The sequence below is a fragment of the Canis lupus genome, chromosome 9 (assembly GCF_011100685.1).
Source record: "Canis lupus familiaris isolate Mischka breed German Shepherd chromosome 9, alternate assembly UU_Cfam_GSD_1.0, whole genome shotgun sequence".
Classification (NCBI taxonomy): domain Eukaryota; kingdom Metazoa; phylum Chordata; class Mammalia; order Carnivora; family Canidae; genus Canis; species Canis lupus.
In genome coordinates this window covers 60,781,040-60,803,458 of record NC_049230.1, presented here as the reverse complement: position 1 = coordinate 60,803,458, position 22,419 = coordinate 60,781,040, and the positions used below count along the sequence as shown (strand labels likewise).

The 22,419-nt window shown below is 52.7% G+C and overlaps 1 protein-coding gene across 1 annotated transcript in view; it reads right to left on the bottom strand.

The window, feature by feature from the left end:
* Positions 1 to 971: 971 nt before the first annotated feature.
* Positions 972 to 22,419, bottom strand: part of TTLL11 (tubulin tyrosine ligase like 11) — a 244,572-nt gene continuing 223,124 nt past the window's right edge. Inside the window, exon 9 of the mRNA XM_038546068.1 lies at positions 972 to 6,653. Coding sequence (XP_038401996.1) covers positions 6,361 to 6,653 — 293 coding nt within the window. The 3' untranslated portion in view covers positions 972 to 6,360. The remainder of the gene's footprint in view (positions 6,654 to 22,419) is intronic.

Genomic DNA, 22,419 nt, shown 5'->3' with positions numbered 1-22,419 from the left:
GCCAGGGGCTCCGGGGGAGGCAGATGTGTGGAAAGCCCCCTGCAGCCCTGGTGTCCCCACTCATTCCCCCAAACATGTGTCTGGCGCTGCTGGAGAGGGCCAGGGCTATTGCAGCCTCTCAGGCTGCTGGGCGGCCTCGGACCCGGGAGCGCAGGACCACTGGGCTGCGTAGAGTAGGAACGCGAGGACCGCCTGGGGCCTGAATGTTTCCTGGAATGGCACAGCTGGGGTCCGAGGAACGAAGGAGTTTCCTGGGGTCAGGGCCGGCCTGCGCAGGCCTGTCACGGGGCGGGGAGCGCGAGGGGCCTGTGAAACGAGCAGCTTCCCAGTACCACCGAGTGCTGGATTTGCAGGGGGCAAGGATCCCGGTGTGACCTCAGGCTGCTCTTCACTTCCACGGGAGGTGCAGAGCCTGGGAAATGTTCAGAGCAGACATGGGCTGCTCCCGGGGGGATGGGCGCCAGGAAGGGGGAGGACCTATGTTCCCAGGGAAGGAGCCGCCAGGTGAGCCAGCAGTACCGAGTCACCTTTCCCGTGCAGCTAGAAAGGCTCAGTCCTCCAGGGGGTACCCTCCCTCACCCGCCAGGGGAGAGCCCGCCACGCAGACCTCCTCGGCCCAGAGCTGCAGGCAGTGTGGCTGCTGCACACATGCGGTTGCAAGGGCACCCCTCCCTCTCAGGGCAGTCGCCCCGCCACATGGTCTCTGACAGGGGGCCGAACTCTGGGAGCGGGGCACGCTTTCCCGAGGGGAGACTGTCCTTAGTGTTCAAACCCCTCCCTCCATCTCCCCCAGGCTCTCACACTTTCCTTGAGGCACAGTTTAGCTTCCTAGGCAAACAGGAACCATAAGGAGAGGAACAAATTAAAAGGAACCCTTTTCTCACCAATTGACCCAAAATGAACAAGCATTGTCCACCCCACGGATTTGCTGTGAAAACGTATCACGCGGAAGAAATCGTCAATACTTTGCGGCCGTTTTTACGATGAGCCTGTGTTTAGCAACACTCAGCTTTGTTTTATTATTGCATTTTACAAAGTTACCAAGACAACTGAGGCCAAGTAGCAGAACCTTGACTTTATGTGCCATGAAAATTTAATAAAGAATATTCAGGGCAGCCCCGGTGGCCCAGCGGTTTAGCGCCGCCTTCAGCCCGGGGCGGGATCCCGGAGACCCGGGATCGAGTCCCACCTCGGGCTCCCTGCATGGAGCCTGCTTCTCCCTCTGCCTGTGTCTCTGCCTCTCTCTCTCTCTCTCTCTGTGTCTGTCATGAATAAATAAAATAAAATCTTTAAAAAAAAAAAAGAATATTCAAAGGCTTTTAAGAGGCAGGAGCCACAGCCTAGCAGCAAAGCCCTGCCCACCACCAGGAGGATGGCTCAGGCTCGGGCCTCCCCTGGACCTTGAGGCCCCTCTGTCAGGGGCACCCAGGTGGGTGCAAGTACTCCCCGGCATCTGTCTTGTTCTAGCACATCCAGGCTGGTCCTTCTCTCAACAGACATTTGTTACGGTAGATTCTGAGCTCCAAGTCCCCTGACAGGCCTCTCTCTTATATTCATGATGACATGATTGCCACTATAGGGGCCTGAAATCGGCCTGAGAGGTGAAGTGGGGTTGGTGCGCGGTCACACCTCGACAGAGCCACAGGCACAGCAGAAGCAGGTCTTCGTTTCCCAATTGTGATGCAAGAGGTTCTGCAGGGGAAATACCCCTGGCTGGCTTCCCCCATCACATCTGTGGCCTTGCTCCTGCAGCCTGGGGGTGCCCCAGGGAAGCCCCGGTGAGCAGCACCCAATGTCCCCATGGCCCCTACGGTCCTGGTGGGAATCTCGGCAAGCACCTTCATGGCAGAGGAAATGTTTCCCAGGAGCCCCTTGGTGTTACCCAGACTGCCCGGAACCCTTTCCCTTTGCTCTCTAAATAAGACTCAGAAGGAAATTGCCAGAAATGGGGGAATCCTCAGTGATTTTGCCATTTTATACTAAAAAGCCCGATGGCACTGTGTGTCTGTGTGAGTGCATGTGCGTGCACGCTTAAGCATTGTGCTGCCTGGTTTTCCTAGTTATAGAAACATCAAAACTCTGGGTCACTGGAGATGAAGGTATGGAGTAGGCTGAGTGTCCCACAAAGCTCCTTTGTCCCTAGGAATGGAAGCAAAATTTGGATTTATTTCACAAGGGAGAAATTCATATGCCACCTGGGAAAACCCCTCTCCAATTCATCACACCAAACAGGAGACTGGGAAAAAATGTCAGTCAAGGCGAGGTGGGGTTCGCTGAGAGAGAGAGGAAAACAGGGCCCGGGCCACCGGGGGCACCAGCTCCCTGGCAAGGGGTCTCATCAATTCTGAGCTTTGAGGGAAGGTGCTCAAATGCCGGCCATTTCAAACCCAGCTTTCAGTTATAGGGCCAGGGAGTTTAGGACATTAATCAAGAAGTGAAAAAAAAAAAAAAAAAAGATAAAAGAAAAAAAGAAGGAAGCTATTTTGGTGTTATACTCTCCCAATCACAAGGCAAAGTCCAGGTGTTAGGGCCACAGCCGAGGCCGTTCTTCAGCGCACGGGTGTCTTCAAGGTAAGGATAAAGGGCAGCTTGAGAGGGAGAGGAGGGGACTGTTTGGCTTCATTTGTCCTGGTGCATTTGAGAAGGAAAGTTATTAGTTCATCCCTCCGCACTGTGTGGAAAACCAGAAGCGGTCTGAAGATAGCACGGCATGAACAGCACTTTGACTTGCAAAACACTCCTGTGTGTGTTGGTAGCTTGCTGCACAAGAGGGGGTGCAGATGGGGGTGGGGGGCGGTCAGACCTGAACCCAGGACAAGAGGATGAAGGACGGAGGGAAAGACCGCCAGGGTTAGAGGAGCCGCTGTGTGCTCAGGATCCTGGAACAGCTGCGGTGCCCCGGGGAGCCCAGGAGCCGGCTGAGGACGTGAGGTGTTCAGTGAATCCCCTTGGCAGCGTCACTCTGGCGAGGTTTCAATGTCCAGGATTCTCCAGGGCACTCACAGGCTCGGAGGGGAAAGAGCACTGCAACGCCGCCTCCCCTGGGACTGCAGCGAGCACCTGCTGGCCCCCCACCCCAGTCATGCTCCAGGGGCCCGCATGGGTCCAGCTCCTGCCTCATCTGCCAGAACTTGGAGTTTGGTGGGAGTTTGCCATACAGCAAGCTGGAACTTTCCAGATCCTCACAAGGAGATGGGGGGAACAGTTCATTCTGTATGGGGGATTGAAGTGGGATGTATGAGCTGGACCTTGAAGATAAGTGTCTGTTGGCTGGAGGGAGGCCATCCAGGCACAGGGACCAGGAAGCACAAGGGTGGGAGAGCTGGGAGCGGGGCCTCGCCCTGGGCCTCTGCCACCACGGCAGGACCCAGCATGTTCTCAACAATGGACAGCGAGCGCCCTGGGAGTGTGGTGGCAGGGACAGGGGTGGAGGCTGCTCCCCGAGGCGTGGAGGCTAGGCAGAGCTTCAGGATGGGAAGGACGGAAGGGGCTGGATTACGAGCAGCCTTGAGTGTTGGGTTAAGGAGCATGAGCATGAGCTGGACAGAGAGGATGGGTTGATCGAATTAGAAGGTCATGTGGTCAGCTCTGGAGTTCTCTGAATTCCTCCGGGGCCACTAGGGATGAAGGATGGAGGACGAGTTGAGGAGGATGAGAGGTAGGAGATGATGAAGTCAAAGCTGGGGAGAGTGAACAGGGACCCCCCAGAAGAAACAAGAGGGCACTTGTTTGGGGCTAGAGGCTTCTGTCTCCAGGACACTCTGCCTTCACATGTGGGGAGGGGCCTGTTAGGGCCCGTGAGTGTGGCCAGCTGCCCTGGATCCAATGCACCTTTGTAGGGACCAACCATGGGCTCCATGCTGGCCAGGCTGTGAGGACCAAAATCCTGGCTGTGACAGCCGCAAAGCCAAGCACATCTCCTAGGAGGATGGAAGGAGGGGAGCAGGAAAGCCAGTGTGGAAGGCGGGGGGCGGGGGCTGAGCGGTACCCTACAAGGAGCAAGACAGGCATGGCAGAAAAGGGTGGGGGGCCCAGTGGTGTACCCCATGCTGAGATGAGCTGAGCTTAATCTCCATTCACTGAACCCACCCTGGAGCCCCCGCCCTTTGGGGTCTCTGGCCAGTGGAACAGTGAGGGGTGGGGTGTGTAAGACTCAGCAGGAGGGGGAAGGAGAGGGACCAGGGCAGAGAAGAGGCCAGGGGTGCATCCTGAGCACCGTGGCCCAGAAATGGGATGACACAGGGCAAAGCACAGGAGGCTCAGCCTCTCGTGGGGCATATCTGGACCCTGGCTCCCTGGCTCCCTGGCTCCAGTTCCTCTCCTCCAGGAGAAAGGAAATGTACCTGCGACCTACCTGCAAATTTCCAAGGGGCTTAACAAGTGGGAGTTCCTCAGGGCATGGGAAGGTGGGGACCCGTCCCAGGCCTTACTCTGATAGGGAGGAGCCTCTAACTCTCCCTGCTCAGTGGCACTGAGAGAAAAGGGCCCATATGTCACTCAGTGGCCTCTCGTAAAGCCTCATGCCACACCCCAGGGTGGGGAGCAGGGCTTAGGCCCTGTCTGCAGAAGAGGGGCTCCTTCCTGACAGTGACCCTGGGGGGCAGAGCAGAGCCACCTGCCTGCAGATGACAGGGAGGGTGGGGGACAGGGACAGGACACGCCTCAACGTGAGAACTGACATTTTCAAATCACCCCGAACCATGAGGCTCAAATTCAACCTTTGCACAATGTCTTCCCCAGAACATCCAACGTGTTTGAAAACTGCGCTCCATTTCAGCAAGTGAATGCTTTCTGAAAACCAAGTCAGAGCTTGGTTGAAAAGACCCTTTTGCAGCTCCCAGCTGGTGACAAATGTGAGAGACATGTTGACGGGGTCTTTCACTGCGAAGCCATTTGCTCAGCACCAACAGAGACTCAGGAGTGGCTGGGGGTGGGGTGGGGGGGTCTGCCAAGTCGGTTTCCCTCAGGGCAGACCATTCAGGAGCATGGACCGTCCCAGCCCCTACCCCCAGGCAGCTGGAGGGTGGGCAGGGCCCTGAGGGACACGGGTAGCCCCAGAGCAGAGGGGTGGGAGCTGGAATCACGCCCCTGTCCCTCCTGGGGACATAAAGGAAATGTGGCTCTGGGGCCAACACACACACCTGGACCAAGCGTGATGCTACCGTGCGACCCCGGCCCTCTGTTTCCCCACCTGAAAATGGGAACAGCATTCTGAGACTGTGAGGTCTCTAGGACCATCAGCTTGATTCTGTGTCTTGTAGGAGGAATCAGGCTGATGACACCTCTAGAATGTTCCTACGCAAGAGGCACTCGCGGTGCCCCACATTCCTCCTGCCCCTCCCAGCCTTCCCGCTGTCTGTTTGGGAAAACAAAGTCATTGCAGGCAGCTCTTGTCACCAAACGGCTCAGAGTGGCTTCTGCAGTGCTTGGCTTCCCAAAACACCACCTTCGGCTGCCTCCGAGCCTTCCTTCGCCTGGGGACACAGATGGGGACGGGCAGAGGGTCTGGTGGAAGGGAGAGCATGGCCTTTCCTCTTCCTCACACCGAGTCTGCCACCCGAGCTTCTGACCTCCTGCTCCTGCACGCAGCGGCCCTCACCAGGGTCCCCCAGGGTGTCCCTGTCCTCCCTCGGAGCCCCTCCTCCCAGCCAGCCCCCTCCCCCTTTGCTTGCTGTCAACCTGCTGCCACGTCGTGGCCTTGGATCCAAGGACAGTCGGGGTAGGGGTGGGCGTTGACAATCGGAAGCCCCAGGCGGGGGCGGGACGTGGGGCTCCTGCTTTGGGGTCAAGGTCAAACAAAGTCAAACAAAATGACCTGCGAGGCTCCTTCAGCGCCGAGACGCTGAAAACCGAACTTAGTTACTTCTCGGTCAATTATTTCTTAATTAATAACAAAGCGAACACTGCAGCAACAGTCAAGCTAAAGAGCTAAATCACAGAGCACATGGCTGGGACAGGATTCGTTCCCGGAGCTCGGCGGCGGGACGTAGGCGCGATGTCCCGATGGTGGCTCTCGGAGGCCGCCACGCCCGGGCCTCGGCTTCCTCCGGCCCTTCCTCGGCGTGGCCCCGGCCAGGGTCGCAGCAGCTTTACCCTGGTGGCTGCTTTCTGGGAGCCCGGGATGGAGGAGGCCGTCTGTCGCGTTTGGGGAGGTCACATGTCCACCAGTGACTCATAATAGTCGGGCCACCAAGATGCAGGCGGTGGGCGCCGGAGCCTCGGCAGCGCAGCCGAGCAGGACGCGGGCAGGCAGCGGGGCTGAGCGGGAACCTCCGCAGCCTGCCCTCCCTCCACGCGCAGGAAGCCCGAGGTTTCTCTTGGGCCGAAGGGCTTGCTCTTGACTGGCAGCAGCAGCGGCTGTCAGGACAGTGCGCGTCTGGGCCCGGAGGACTTGCGGGCACTGTCTGTGCAGCATGGGGGGTGGCCGTCCGCCTGCTCGGCTGACCGGGTGGCCCCCTGGGGAGTGCTGCTGCCCGGGGCCCGGCCCCCCGCTCTGCTGCTCCTGCCGCACACCAGGCGCCTCTCATCCAGCAGGGACAGGTGGTACTCACAGAGGTCAACCAGTGAGGCCACCTGCTCATGGAGCGGCAGCATCTTGAACTTCCTCTGGGCCAGGTAAAAGAAAGCCTCGACGAAGGCCTGCAAGCACATGCCTGTGGACCAAGAGATGGGCATTAACGGGGTGTGAATGCCAAAGCTGCCCAGTGCGCTGCCCTGGCGAGGCCCTAGCCCAGCCACCAGGCTTCTTCCTCACCACTGTTTCCACTCTGGGAACTTTAGCTTCTAGGTTAACCCCCAGAGTGCCTACCTTGCGCCAGGCACCCCCTGGGCACTCAATCCCTAATCATCCTATGAGGTGGGCTGAGTTAACTGTCTTATAGATGAGGAAACTAAGTCTCGGACAAGTGGAGGCAGCTGGGCAAAGTCACATGGTAGAAAGTGGGGGAGCTGGGATTTAAAGCTAGCCCAAGCCCTTATCCCTCTGTTCCACCATCAAACGTTTGCATTACAACCCAGCCCCTGGGATCCCTGGGTGACTCAGCGGTTGAGCATCTGCCTTCAGCCCCGGGCGTGATCCCTCCGTCCCAGGATCGAGTCCCACGTCGGGCTCCCTGCACGGAGCCTGCTTCTCCCTCTGCCTGTGTCTCTGCCTCTCTCTGTGCCTCTCGTGAATAAATACATAAAATCTTAAAAAAAAAAAAAAATTAAAACCAGCCCCTAACTTTTGTAACAACGGAAAAAGTTACTTCCTGAGAAGTCTGATGGCAAGGTTTCCGATCTTTTTTTTTTTTTAATTTTTTTTTATTTATTATTTATGATAGTCACAGAGAGAGAGAGAGGCAGAGACATAGGCAGAGGGAGAAGCAGGCTCCATGCACCGGGAGCCCGACGTGGGATTCGATCCTGGGTCTCCAGGATCCCGCCCTGGGCCAAAGGCAGGCGCCAAACCGCTGCGCCACCCAGGGATCCCGGTTTCTGATCTTGATAGAGGGTATTGGTTGCCCAGGTGTGTGCATCTGTCAAAACTCAGCAAATTGTACCTTAAGATTTGTGTATTTTGCTGTATATAAACCTTTCCTCAAGGAGTAAAATAAACCTGACCCCTCTCTCGACCCAAAAGGATATTCTAGGAGGTAATAGGAGTCCCCATTATGTCCCTGAAATGTTCTTCCCTTACTTTGCCTCTTCAGTTCCTACTCATCCTTGGGATCTGAGCCCCAAATCACCTGCTCAGTGAAACCTTCCCTGATCCCCAGATTAGAGAGGGGCCCTGCCATAGGCGTCCTGCATTTTCCTTCGTAGCTCTTGTTCAGTGTTTGTGTGGTTGGTTCTTCAACAATCTCTATCATCTTCCCCACTGGCTGTAAGCTCCAGCTCGCCACTCTTCCCCCAGCGCCAGGCACCCAGTGCTCAATGCAGAATGCTGACTACGTGAGGGAGGGAAGGGGTGAACAAGTGAGCTAGTGCTAGGTACTTTACAGACGTTGCCACTAATCCTCACAACACGTTTTTGAGATCAGTATTATCATGTCCCACTTTGCAGATGAGGAAACTAACATTCGGAGAGGCTGAGTAACTTCCCTAAGGTCACACAGCCAGAAATTAGTGGCCTAGAAATTCAAACTCTGGCTCTCAATTCTTTTAACTAAGTTGTGCTGCATGAAAAGTTCTAGGTCTTCCCCATGTCCTAGTAAAAATGAACCCCATGATTCAAAGTCATGGGACTCCCTGGGCTCCTCAGGGAAGGGGACACTCAGACTGGACAGGATGTCACATAGTACCTTAAAGGAGGCCAGCGTGGCCTCTGCTCACCCGTACCTTCTCAGTGGCCTTGCTTCCCAGCACAGGTACATTATTTGCCTGCTGCTGTTTGCAGGGAGATGCCTGGCCTGGGTTTTGTGAATCCGGGATGATATATGGACCCTGCGATCTGAGAGCTCTTTTTGTGTTGGGAACTTGAGCTGAGCAAAGATGTCATTTTTTGTCTTCTTTCAAGCTTTTTTTGCCCATCTCTTCTTGACTCTGGATGCTCTGCCAGCCCCCTGCTCTGTTTGGCTCTGATGAGAGGAGCTGATAAAGGGACTGGTAACCCTGGTGTAAACCCTTTTACTGCAAACAGAGGCATGGTGCAAACAGACACAGGGCAAGGGGGCCTCTGTCTGCATCAAGATGCAGAGATGTCTGGGGCGCCCGCGGGGCTCAGTTAAGCACCCTACTCTTGATGTCAAGTCAGGTCATGATCTCAGGGTCGTGAGATGGAGGCCCCCCGCCCACCTCCTGGGCTCTGTGCTCAGCAGGGAGTCTGCTTGAGGTTTACTCTCTCCTATTCCTCCCTCACTGCCCCCCCATGGATGTTCTCTCTCTCTCTCTCTCTCTCTCTCTCTCTCTCTCTCAAATAAATAAATCTTCAAGAAAGAGAGAGAGATGGAGAGAGAGAGACAGAGAGATGAATGTTTCCTGATGATGGGCCAGGGCTCTCCTGGAGTGTGTGCATGGATGCATGCATGTGCATGTGCATGCGTGTGCATTTGTCACAGCCAGTGGGAGGGGCAGATCCACGCAGGGTGGAAGAAGCCAGGATCCAAAGCCAGAGAAACTCCGTGCAGTCCCAGCCCCCAACTGCAGAAGTGCATGATCTAAATAGCACTACTCGAAGTGTGGTCAGCAGAGGGTGCCAAGTCCAGGAACTGTGTGTCCCTGGTCTCTGACAAGATAAGGAGTCTGGGCCAGAATATAAATCACTCCTCTCATCAATCACATTGTTCAGGTCAGCTGGCGGTACTTTGCAGCAAGTCTTTCTCTGTAAAGGAAACAGCAGGCGTTTACATTCTGGCTCAGGCCTCTTGTCCAGGACTCTAAGGAACAGTTCATGGATTGCAACTTGGAGAAGCTCTGGTCTGCAACCCTTCTCAGCTTCAAAGTGCATGATCCGGTCAAGCTGCAGATTCTGGGCCTGGGCGGTATGTGAGGGCGGGGGAGACTCTGCATTCCTAACAAGTTTCCTGGTGGTGCCCAAGCGGAAATAGCAAGCGCTGAGCAGCTTCTACTCAACAAAATATTCGTTTCTTTCCCCTAAACTAATAAGGCTGTGATGAAAGCTGTAATGCACAGAAAAAAAAAAAAAAAATACAAGGATTTTTTTTTTTTTGGGAGAAGGTATTATGGCTAAATCGTCCCAGAAGAAAACTTTCTAAAATGAGAAATGAGATCTCAGATGTTATACTTGGTTTTCTTTTTGCTTGTCTACATTTCCTGATTTTCTATAGTAAACATATGCTTATTTTATTTTTTATGTGGAATTAGAAAAAAGAAAAAACGAGCGAACAAAAAGCAGAATCTGGTATATAAATACAGAGAATGAACTGATGATTGCAGGGGTCAGGAGGTAGGTGAGCAAGGGTGAAAGGGACAAGGGATTCCTGTCATGGAATCAGTCACGTACCCATTTTGAAAACCTGCAACGGGAAATTCTAGCGGGTGGGAAGAGGCAATGCAGGCGTGGCCACCTTTAATCAGGAGCCCTTTGCTACTATTTGTATTTGAAGCTACCTGCATGTGCTGCTTTAAGGAAAACGCAGTGCAAACTTCCTGCATACATGTTCTACTTTGATAAAGTTCATATACATGCAGGGAAAAACAGAAGCGGAAGTGAAGGTCAAAAAAAACAAACAAACAAAAAAAGAAGTGAAGGTCAATGGGCATTACTGACTTGCAGGAGCCAGGCCTGCTGGGTCAGGTACTCAGATCCCCATTACAACTCTCACTGTGCAGATGAGAAAACAGAAATAACTTGCCTGCCGGTCACACAATGGTGAGTGGCAGAGCTGGGGTTTGAACCCAGGCAGCTGATTCTGCATCTTATTCCTGGAATAAGGAATGGGCAAAATGGGTAGGGCTCTGATGGGCAGAGATGAGCTGGGAGTGGGGGGCTGGGCAGAGAACAGTGAGGTAAGGGGCATGTGGCCCAGCAATAATCCAGGGTGCCCACAGCAGGACAGGTGGAGTAGGGCCCAGCTGGACTAGACTGAAAAGGGCTGGAAGGCCAGGAGATGAGAGCCAGGAGCCACTGATCTGGGCAAAGGGAGCTGAAAGCCAGTTGTGGAGTTCCAGCCAGGGGGATCCTATTTTATTATTGCCACAGAAATTTTGTGGGCTTTGTTTTATTCCTCAAATGAAATCCCATGAGGTGGGTGGTTGCTCAGAACCTGTCTTCACTTACCTTCCTCACCACAAGGGACTCATCTAGGGGGACTCTTGGCCTCCTCATACCCAGCCAAGCACAATCCTCCGCCCCACCCAGGGGCTCCCCAAGCCTGGTCTGGCATCTTCATTTTACAGAGGAGGGGAACAGTAAATGAGGCCTAGTGACTGGCAGAGGCAGGACCAGACCCTAGGTCTTCTGACCTCAAACTGCACCACCACCACCAAAATAAGAAAGCAAGCCAGACACTTCTCAGGCCAGAGACCGGGGAGAACGGCTGTCTACAATGGCCGAGAGCCCCACACAGTCTGCTGAGCCCTAGCGAGCGTGTCTGAGAGCATCGGAAGGTCACTGAGGGTTGGGAAGAGGGACACTCGGCACCGCACACCATGAGTTTGTAGGTCGCTGGTTCCCACAATGGCCACTCTGAGGGGCTGTGTTTGAGTTTGACAAGACGTTGCTCTTGCTCCTCGTTTCATCAAGTGGCCCAGGAAATGGTGGCTGAACCCGGGACAGTTTTCACTGTGCTTGAGAGAATGGAAAGTTTTTGAGTCTCTGACGGGCTGGGCGTGGAGAATAGGATGAGGAACTGCACTCGAGATAATCCAAACTGCTTTCCAGGGGGCAGGACTCTTCTGTCTTTTCCAGATTCTCCATAGACCGTCGACATGTTCTTTCTGGGTCCTTCTCCTTCCTTCTTACTATTTATTATAAAATACAGTGACAATGCCAGCAGAAAGCGTAGGAAAGCTCATGAATGTCCCCCCTCTTGGACTTCAAGTGTCCTTGACAACTGGCCTTCTATGCACTCTCTTTGTCCTCAGAAGACGTGTTTTTTTTTTTTTTTTAAGATTTTATTTATTTATTCATGAGAGACAGAGAGAGACAGAGAGGCAGAGACACAGGTGAGGGAGAAGCAGGCTCCATGCAGGGAGCCCCACGCGGGACTCGATCCGGGGTCTCCAGGATCAGACCCTGGGCCAAAGGCGGCGCTAAACCGCTGAGTCACCCGGGCTGCCTAGAAGACGTGTTTTCACTTAGCTGTAATACATAGGCACTAAGCCTTGTACTTACTGTACTTAAAATGATATTGTAAACATTTTCGTATGTTGCTATGCAGTCTTCATAACATTATTTTAATCGCTGCATAGGGGGACCCCTGGGTGGCTCAGCGGTTGAGCATCTGCCTTCAGCTCAGGGTGTGATCTTGGAGTTCTGGGATCCAGTCCCACATCGGGTTCCCTGCGTGGAGCCTGCTTCTCCCTCTGCCTGTGTCTCTGCCTCTCTCTGTGTCTCTTATGAATAAATAAATCTTTTTTTAAAAAAGTTGCATAGTATTCCACCAAATCTTGCTTTGCATACCATTTCGCCATACCCACCACCGCTGGATGTTAGACCAGTTACGTTCTCTTCACTATTGAGAAGGCTATCAGAAGCACTTGGTCTGTCACTGTTTTTGATTTCTGACTCATTCATTCTCTTGCAATAACATCCTAGGAATCTGAGGGTTTTGTTTTTTTTAATGTTAAGTCTGGTTTTGGTAATTAATATGATGTGGAAAATACTGAAACCATATAGAGTCCTCCAATGGACAAAGCACATGAATGGGTAGTTCACACACATTAGCTAGTAAGAGAGGAAACAGCCAGTCCCACTAAAGCCATGGGGCACTATTGCTCACCCATTAACCAAAATGTAAAATAACAGTAATAGCAAGTCGGTAGAAATTGCTGTGGACTTTTGAAGAGCAATTTGGCAAAAGTTGGAAGAGCCATTCAAGTATTTTAAAATGTTCCTTCCGGGATCCCTGGGTGGCGCAGCGGTTTAGCACTTGCCTTTGGCCCAGGGTGCGATCCTGGAGACCCGGAATCGAATCCCACATCAGGCTCTCGGTGCATGGAGCCTGGTTCTCCCTCTGCCTGTGTCTCTGCCCCTCTCTCTCTCTCTCTCTCTCTGTGACTATCATAAATAAATAAAAATTTTAAAAAATGTTCCTTCCTTCCAAAAGAGAACGAAATGTACACACTGGTATTCACCATCAGCTTACACTCCCGTGTGGCAGGAGAGTGGCCCTAGATTTACAGGGTCTTCTTATATCCTTCTTTCCACTTTTCTCTATCTCCCAAATGAGATAATTCATGTTCATTGTTGATATTAGAAAAATATATATATATATACATGTTATATAAAAAGTGCCTGCAATCCAGCCTCCAAGGTCTGGAGGTCTGTAACGCTCTCCTTGGCTCACCCCAGGTGAAGTTAATTGCCTTATCTCGGGACTTCCCCTTGTTCTGTGCTTGTATTGAGACAAATCCATGGGTATGAGGCTGTCTCCCCAGTGGGACTGTGTCCTCCTGGAGGCAGGGACAGTGCCCCAGGCTTCTCCACATCCCTACTGCCCAGTACAGCCTGGAACACGCAGGCTCTGATGAAGATCCGTTTAATCCACTTGAATGGGCTGTGAAGTCTTCAGCAATCTTGTGATGCATCTTCCAGCGGAGGACAGCAGGATAAGCCAAGGGGCAAAGGGAATGACAACCTATGAAAACTCTTCTCTTAGACAAGGTGCAGGCTCATGAAACCAAGATGGTCCAGACCAGAGGCTCAAGAGGTTCAGAGAACCCCGAAGAACTTGTGGAAACACCGGCTTCGGGCTCCAGCCCTGGAGTTCCTGATTCCTGAAGTTCTGTGGATTTGCACTTCTACCACGGTCCCAGGTGCTTGTGAGGCCACTGGTCCAGGGACCCCACCTTGAGAAATCATCCTTCCTCCTTTTCCTTCTCCCCACTGCTGAGTCCAGTCTGTACCTACTTCATTCTCTCCACAAAAGGACCTGCCCCTGAACTTTTGAGAAGCTCGTCTTTGGGCTAAAAATGTCTGCATTTTAAGACAATCTGATGGAGTTATTTTTAAATTGAATGATGGAGCTGAAAAGCCATGAAATTGTTCTGGCTTTGCATTTAGTCCTCTCTTGGTTTCTGAGAAACCGCGTATCCCGTTTCTCCCAGCTGTATCGCTGACTGCTAAGTGGGCCAGAACTCCATTGCCCTCTGCAAGGCCCTGCCCATTTCTGGCTGTACCAAGGAACATGAGCCTGGAAAGGTTCACAGGCCAGGCCACAGAGGGCCCTGGAGACCATGGTCAGAGCCTGGGTTCCGTGCCGAGGAAGATGGGAGGCCACTAAGGAGACATGAAGTGGCTGGATCAGTGCAGGCTGCTGTGCTGAGACCAGGAGGAAGGGGTACATGTGAAGAGACAGCAAGGAGGTCCCTTAGTAGCTACTGCACTGGTCCAGGTGAGGGCTGCTGGCAGCGTGGACCAGGGTGGGAATGACGGAGGTGGGGAGGATGATGAGATTCTGCCCAGAGTGTGAGGGCAGTAGCAACAGATCTATGATCCGCTGATGGGTTGGATGTGGATGTGAGGGCAAGTCAGGAGCCTCATGAAGGAAGGCCTCTAACACCAGGGGGAGGACTTCTCCTCAAGACCTGTGGTTTTCTTTTTCTTTTTTCTTTTTTTTTTTAAGACCTGTGGTTTTCAAACGTGTTACGCATGAAATGGCCTGGAGACCTTGCCAGAAATGCAGGTTCCTGTCCCCATCTCCGGGAGGTTCTGTTCGTGGGCCACGAGGTCCTTGAAATGACAATTGTAACATCAGCGTTGGTGATCCTGCACCCGTGCGTGAGCAGGAAACTTTGGAATGAAGACTCGATCTTGGCCATCTCCTTAAAGGCTCTCGAGGCGGCAGTGGAGTAAAGAAGTGAAGAGGATGGTCTCTGTGAAGCCTAGTGCTGGGCGAGCCCTGCTGTGGGCAGTCATGGACCAGGGGGGGATGCCCAGAACAAGCTCCTCCGCTGAAATCCCACTGTTCACCCCTCCTCAGGATCTTTGTCTGCTTGGACTGCCATAGCGAGCATACCACAGCCTAGGGCCTTTAACAACACAGATTTTTCTCATAGTTTTGGAGGCTGAAAGTCCTAGATCCAGCTGCAGGCAGGGTTGAATTCTGGTGGGAGCTCTCTTTCCGGCCTGCAGACGCCTGCCTGCTCTCTAGTCCTCATGGGGCATAGAGAGAGCGAGCCAGCCCTCTGGTGTCTCTTCTTATAAGGACACCAGTCTCTTTGGATCATGGCCCTGTCCTTATGACCTCATTTAGGCTCGGTTACTTCCTTAGATGCTCCATCTCCAAATGCAGTCACGTTGGGGATTAGGGTTTTAACAATTCTATAGCTTCCTGGCTTGTCGGTTCTGCTACAGCTCACCCAGCCCTCGGAGACACTCTCCTACCAGCACCCAAGTCTTTGAGGTCACCGGAGCCATTGAGGAGAAATAGAAGAAACCTTCCCTCTCTCCCCTGCTCTCCTGCCAGCTACCTGAACGCCACTCCCACCCCAGCTCTCACTTGGAGTTGGAGGCATCTCTTTGGTAACGTTGCTGTGGTGACCTGTGACAGTAACAAACAACATTAGTTAATAAGTATGGAGCCCTTACATGGGCCAGGCCCTGAACTAAAGGCTTCACATGCATTGTTTAACTTAATCTCACAGAAGCCCTACACAGCAGGTGGCAGGATCAGTCCCATCTTACACTCAGGAGACTTGCCAAAGTCACATAGCTGGATGGTAGGAGACCATAGGAACCGTTCTTGAGACTTCTTTACTCCACAGCTGCTTCACAAGCCTTTAAAGCGATGGCCAAGTCAGAATGTTTCTTTGGGTTATTGAAAAGAAAGACACGAAGGAAGGTATAACACCCGCCTGATGGCGAACGAGGTCCCATCCACTCTGCAGGATGTCTGTAAGGAGGCGGAGAGCCGCGAGTCCCTGCAAATAGGCTTAGCCCACCTGCCGCCCATCCCTGAAGATAAGCTGTTGAATATTTTTTGAGACTTTTATTTGGTTGATGGATGTCGCTGGAGAAAGCAGCCTTTGAAACATTCCGGATGTTGCCATATGCACGTCTCTCACCTGAGACTGTGACTTGAACGTGGGGATGCAGCCCCTGACAGACCATGGCCTCATTCTATCAGTCAATGGGCGAAGGTGGGCCACAGACTCCTTGTGGCCTCAGGAGTCCTTCTGGTCCCCACCCCTGGGGAGGGATCCTTGCACACAGGACTTAGTGACATCTCCAATGATCCCATCATCAATTCCGGGGCTCAAGGACCAAAACAGCCTAACACTTGGCCAATTCACAAAGCATATCCGTTTTCTCGTCTGGTTCTCCAGGTGAGGCTCAGAAGAGGACGCTATGACAAGCGTGAGGAGTGCAGACCCACAGAGGCCATGCGGTTTGTCCAGTTTACAGGTTACAGGACACATTTGCATATTTGGATATAATTAAATCCAAATCATTGTGGACAGCCAGGGGATATTATCCCAGACTGAATAGGAGATATTTTTTTCCTCTTAAAAATACCTGAGCTTTGGGCAGCCCGGGTGGCTCAGTGGTTTAACGCCTGCCTCCAGCCCAGGGCCTGATTCTGGAGACCCGAGATCGAGTCCCACGTCGGGCTCCCTGCATGGAGCCTGCTTCTCCCTCTGCCTGTGTCTCTGCCTATGTCTCTGCCTCTCTCTCTCTGTGTGTGTGTGTGTGTGTCTCTCATGAATTAAAAAAACAAAAAACAAAAAACACCTGAGCTTCCATGCTCAGCAAAGCACTTCAAGGTATTGGTGTGCTATGACCCACCTAGAAGACATGTTTCTGTCTCATAGTGAAATTCTAAATGTGTAAGTATGCAGGCTTTCTGTTTGGAATCGTTGGTAGGAAATAAAGCTAAATGATCTTGACTAGAATTAGCTTAGTGATTCTTTTCTGTGCAGTTGAATGTTTCCCACAAGGGTTGCCTGTGAAACCTGTACCAGCTCCAAGGTGGTTAATCACCAGAACCTTCCTTCCTTTCTTAGGGAGTCTGGCAGCCTGGCTCCATCGGCTGCTCCCAAACACGAGTGTGGTCTCTCTGGGCCAGGGCTGGGGTCTCAAAGGACTCCGTTTCAAGAGATGGAACCAGGGCATTTCCCATGAGACGGTACCAGGCTCATGGGACAGTGATGGCGGGAGGTCACACGCGCTGGTTTGGGTCCAGCTCTGCCATAAACTAGTGGCCTTGTCTTTAGCAAGTGGTTTCACCTCTCCAGGTCTCTGCTTCTGTACCTGCAAAGTGAGGACATTACACCTCTCCCAGGTGGTTTTTATAAGACACTGCCCAGAGAAAGCCCAACATGGTGCTCAATAACAGCTGTTCGGAAGCCCCGGGCTAGCCCCCTCTTGGGTTTCTATGCCCTCACCACATATCCTGCAGTGCTATCATGGCTTTGGTTTCATTTGCTTCTTTTGTGGCTGACAGCTGATCGCTTGTCTCCACACTGGACTGTCATGAGGCAAAGGTGTCTTCACTTCTATCTTCAGCAACCACAGAGCAGATGCTCCACACTGGTTTGTAGAATAAAGAGCACATGGGCTGGGATGACAGGGAGGAAGAGTTGTGCAGGGCTTCAGGAGAGAATAGTCTCTGTCCCCGTGGGGCCTCGAACTAGTCTCCTCCCCCCTTTAGGCCTCAGTTTCTCCTTTTGCACACTGGGTGATTTCTTGAGACTCCAGAAGCATGGGCAGGGATGGTAACTTCTGAATGTTTAAAAAATGGTAGTGACTTATCGGGGGCACTGTGCCCACAGGAATTCACACTGTGTGTTCTTCCTGTGTGCTCATGTCATCTCACAGAAATCCCAAAACATCTTGCCACCTGCCCAAGGTCATGCTCTGGGACAGTGCCCATGCTGGGGTTCCCACCACTGCTCTGCACTGTCTCACTCCAAATCAGATGGCAACTTCCAGAAGGCCCATCTTTTTAGAGAAGGAAGAGCCTCTTCACTCCCACCTCTTCCCACACAGTTCGAGAACAGAAGGGCACACACCCAGTCGTTGTATTTACCCATTACAGCGGTGACAAGTCACCATCACCTTTGTCGTTGTCTGGATGGAAAAATTAGTAAGTGTCAGGAATGAATCATAAAAAGACCTTGCAAGAAAATCATTATCGCCAGGAGCCTGTGACACCCGAATAACAAACAGAACCAAAGTCGAAAGCAGCTCCTTCATCATTTCGTTAGGCATGGGTCACACTGCTGAACAGCACAAAGTGGCCCAAGGTCCCCCTCCAGTCCCATCCAGCATCACCCGGCTCCATCACCACAGACACAAGCTTCTGAGTCACTGGCGGGGAAGATGGGCTACGGGACCTGTCGCCGCTTCCTGTAACTCCTTGGAGCAATTCCAGACATTTCTCATGGGATTAATGGCTGCAGCAGAACTTTCTGAGGTTCCACACTTATTGCTCAGCAAGTGGTTAAAACCTCTGGCATGGAAAGGATTTCAAAAATAACACAATCCAGGCCCTTACAGGACAATAACACTCAAAGTAATAAGAATTACTATGAGTAGGGCTTAGTATGCACCAGGCACTGTGGCGAACTCTTCAGGGGCACCTCTCATTTAATCCTCAAAACAAAATCTGGGCGGTGGATACATTTATAACCCTTGGGCTGTTCATCAGTGTTTAATGACATAGAAAAACTGCTTTTGTCTTGGGCTCTGTGTGTTAGCTGGGTGCCAGAGGCTTTTAGGGCACACAGAGGTACCCCAGAGGTATTTGGGCAGAGTTCCACAGCCCAGAGGTGGGGTGGGGATTCAAACCCAGGCGCTGTGAATCTGCCCTCTCAGCACACTAGCTGCATCAGGCTTGCTCGAGAGTCAAGGAGAGAGCCACAGGTTACACGGAGGAACCACCGGTTCTAGTATGGTCTGTTGGCCTGGAGGCCCCCCTGAGATCCCGAGCCATGGCTGCCCTCCCTGGCATTGCTAACAACGGGCATCTGGCCCCTACTTGGTCTTCTCCAGAGGCGGGGTGCTCATCACCTCCCCGGAGACCCCTTCCTATCATGTGTTCTCTGCCTCTGAGCTGAAATGTGCCAAGTCCCCTCCAGTCTGTCCTTTCATAGAGCAAATCTAACTCTTCGTCCCCATGGCAGCCTGGCTCTAGAGGGTTTGTGTGCCAGCATTCTGGGTGATTCAAGTCCACAGACACTGGCTGACACTCACCAGGTGGATACAGAGGTGTGTGAACCTTCCTTTGTTGGAGCAGAGGGGAAAGAGTGTGTGTGTGTAAGGGAGAGAGAGAGAGAGAGAGAGAGCTAGAGCGTGTATTGGGGAGTGGATAGGGTCAGAATGCAGAGGAAGCAGCAGAAAATTGCAGAAGAGTCCAGAAAGCCCGCAGACGCCTGTGGGAGGAGAGGTGGGTGGTCTGGAATTCAGGCCTGGTGCCCCCTAGATCAGCCGAACGGCCCACAGAGATGCTGTGTCCACCCCTCAGGGTGGGCCTCCATCCCCGCCCCCTCTACTGGAACTGCTCCTGCCAAAAGCCTGGCCACCTTCCTTCCCCTTCCCACTCCCTCTGCAGCATTGGTCAGTGGGGAAGCCTCCCTCCTTAAAGTGCATTCTCCTATTTTTCCGATGCCCCACTCTCTGGCTTTTCTCTGTATCTTTCTGGCAACTCCTGGTTCAGGGGCTCCAGTGCTCTACTGACTCCTCTTGTTCACGGAGCGTGGGGTCCTGCAGGTCTCTCTGCCTGGGCACTAAGACAGGTCTCTCTCTTCCCGTCATTCATTCCCTAGGCTTTAAATATCTTCTATGGATTGATGCTCCAATCCCTCGCCCCGGCCAGACCCCTTTTCTGCCACCAGGGTATCTCATTAGCATCTCAAAGAGCCTGTGACAAATGGAACTCTGGTTTCCCCCCTCCATCCTGCTTTACCTTAAATCGTACCCATTTCAATAAATACTATCGCCACCCACCACACTGTTCAAGCCAGAAATTGGAGAGCCATTTTCGAGACTTCTCTCCCACCGCCCCCCTCCCTCTCTACCATCGCCAACCACCCCCCAAGGCTCCCCTGCCCTCCCAGCAACCTCCTTACTGGTCGCCCTGTTTCTGGCACTGCCCCTTCCAACACAGCCTTCAGAGCAACATCCACTTCCTTAACCTGTTAGGAGCCACAGCAAGATCTAGCACCTCCTGCCTGCCTCTGTAGCAACCCCCCCACACCGCTGACACTCCCCCCCCCCCCCCCCCCCCCCGCCTTCCAGAACCCCCCTCTCTGCTTGTGTGCCACTCCCCTCACTGCCAGCTTTTGTTCCCCAGACCTTCCTGCACACTCTCCCGCCTCAGGGCTTTTGTCACTAACCGTTCCCTCTGCTGGAACATTCTTTCCCTCAGTCTTCACACCCTTGGCCCTTAAGACATCAGCGACGGTGCTCTGACAGGCTCCCTGAACCACCTCCTAGTGTAAATTAGGTCTCTGCCATTCTCCCTGAAACTTAGTTATCTCGTTGAGCTCATCACATGTAAATACAGGCTTATTTCTGTGTTTTTATGTTTCCTCTCTATCTGCCTCTGCTGCCAGACTGTCAGAGGTATGAGACCTGGGTGTCCTAAGGGTCACTGCACATGCGGTCTCTCACATTAGTAGATGGACTGAATGAAATATCTAGACATAATACACGGCACACAGTAGGTGTTAGGGGAATGTCAACTGTCTCCTCTCCCACTGGTCGGCTCATCCACAGCCACAAGCACCCACACAGGCCTGTGTTCAAGTTCAGGGTCTATTATGGGCTGGCAGGTGAACTTGGATCATTCCTTTCACTTCTGGGAGCCTCAGCTTCTACCCACCCTACCCTGCTCTTGTAAAGTTTCAATGAGAAAATACAGATGGAAGGGGCCTGATGTGTGTCGGACACATGAGGACACCCCAAAATTTGAGCTTCTTTACTTATTGTCTCTTGGTGATCAGAGGGGCCAGGCCCAGCAGTCTGGTGCCCTGGAGGGCAGTCTCAGGCTCTCCATCCACTGTAGTTTTGTTTTTGTTTTTAAAAAAGGGCCATCTGGGGGAAGACCGGCCACTCTGTCCCTGCTGAAGGCAGCCTTTTCCCTGTGCTCCATGCCTGCCTCCCGCTAACTGGCTGTAATGTCTGGAATTCACAGAACACCAGAGTCTGGAGCCTTGGGGGTGGGGGTGCCCATTCTCACCAGGAGGATGGAGCCTGGGTCTCAAGGAGAGACCCCTCTGAGGAGATCTGAGGAGCCAGCCCGTCACTGAGAACGGTGATGGGAGGCAGATCAGTGTCAAAAACAAGATCAAGAAGTGGGTTTCAGCTTGACTCACATTAAGAATGTCACTTTAGAGCACAAATGAGAGAGAAGAGAAATGCTCTTTTATGCGGGAGTTTATTTTTATCACTTTGTCAGAGAGAAACTGCAGCCCCGAGGGCACTGGAGCTGCACAGAATTACCCAAAACATTAACATGCAAATTGCCTTCTTTAGAGAAGGTAATTTTATTAGTGCTTGAAATGTTTCTGTCACTGTACTGCTCAAGAGCAGTGCTGTCTGGGGGCCAGTTGGGGCCACCACAAATGGAGGATTGGGGGAGTCCTGAACTTGGTAGGGGTTCTACTACCTCCTATATTCAGGATCACACCTGGGCCATGCTCCAGTTTTACAGCTGGTTACCGTAGGTGCACCTGGTGTAGACAGCAAGTGACTTGTTCAAGATCACACAACATCAGTGGCAGGAAGAAGCAGGGCTGAGGTCGCGTGTCCTGTGTCTAGGTAACCAGGTGAGCCACAGGGAATCATGAGGGCCGTAGAAGTGGCCACTCTGAGAATGAGGAGCAGTGACGTTCCATCCACCGGTTTGTTCTTTCATTTATTCACTTACTCATCTTTTCGATTAGCTTTCACTGGGCTAAGCCCTGGGCCCCAGCTGTGAGTCATGCATGGGCTCAGGATCCACTGGGGACAGGTGGAGAGGGATACAGACATCCGCAAACACGATCAAGCGAGGTGAAGCCTACTGGCAGGAGCAGAGGCACGAACAGAAGCATGTTTTTCTGTCTCAGAGTAGCCCATGCAGCGGCTCCCTGGAGTGTGGGAGGAGAGTGGAGCTGGAATGAGGGGCTGGGGTTGCAGGGGACGGTGAGGAGGCTGGCCAGGCCAATCTCAAAGGCTAACGGGCTCAGATTCTATCTTCGGGTGGCAAGCAGTCCCCACGGGGCTGGTTAAGGACAGAACTGCATTCCCCTGGGGCTTCAGGAGGAAGAGGCTTTCCCCAGCCCCAGAGTGCCAAAATGACAGAAGGTTCTATGAGGCTGCGCTTACATAAGGCTTCCTCCTCCTTTCACAGACGTGATCAGTGGGGAAGTGTGGGCAGAGACACCCACCTGCCACCAAGAAGAAAGCACTTCAGTCATGTAAGGTCTCACTCAACAGTTCAGGTACACACAGTTTCTCACCCTGTGTGTATTGGCAGCTGCATCATCTGAGCATGATGGGGCATGGGGACCTGCTCCCCCACCCCTGGGCCCAGTAGCTGTCTTTTAGGGAAGCCAAAGAGAAAATGTGGCTATTTCAAGTAAGCAGAGAGCAATAGTGGAGATCCTGAATCAGCATACTCCATCTCAGGCTTTCTTCACTGTGATACTTTCCAGATTTGGGGCCAAAAAATTCTTTGTTGTGGGGAAATCTGTCCTATATATTGCAGAATGTTAAGAACAATGTTGACCTCTGCCCACTGGATGCCAAAGCAACTTCCCTTCTTCCCTAGTTGTGACAACCAAAAATGTCTCCAGATATGACCAAATGTCTTCAGGGGCAGGAGGGGA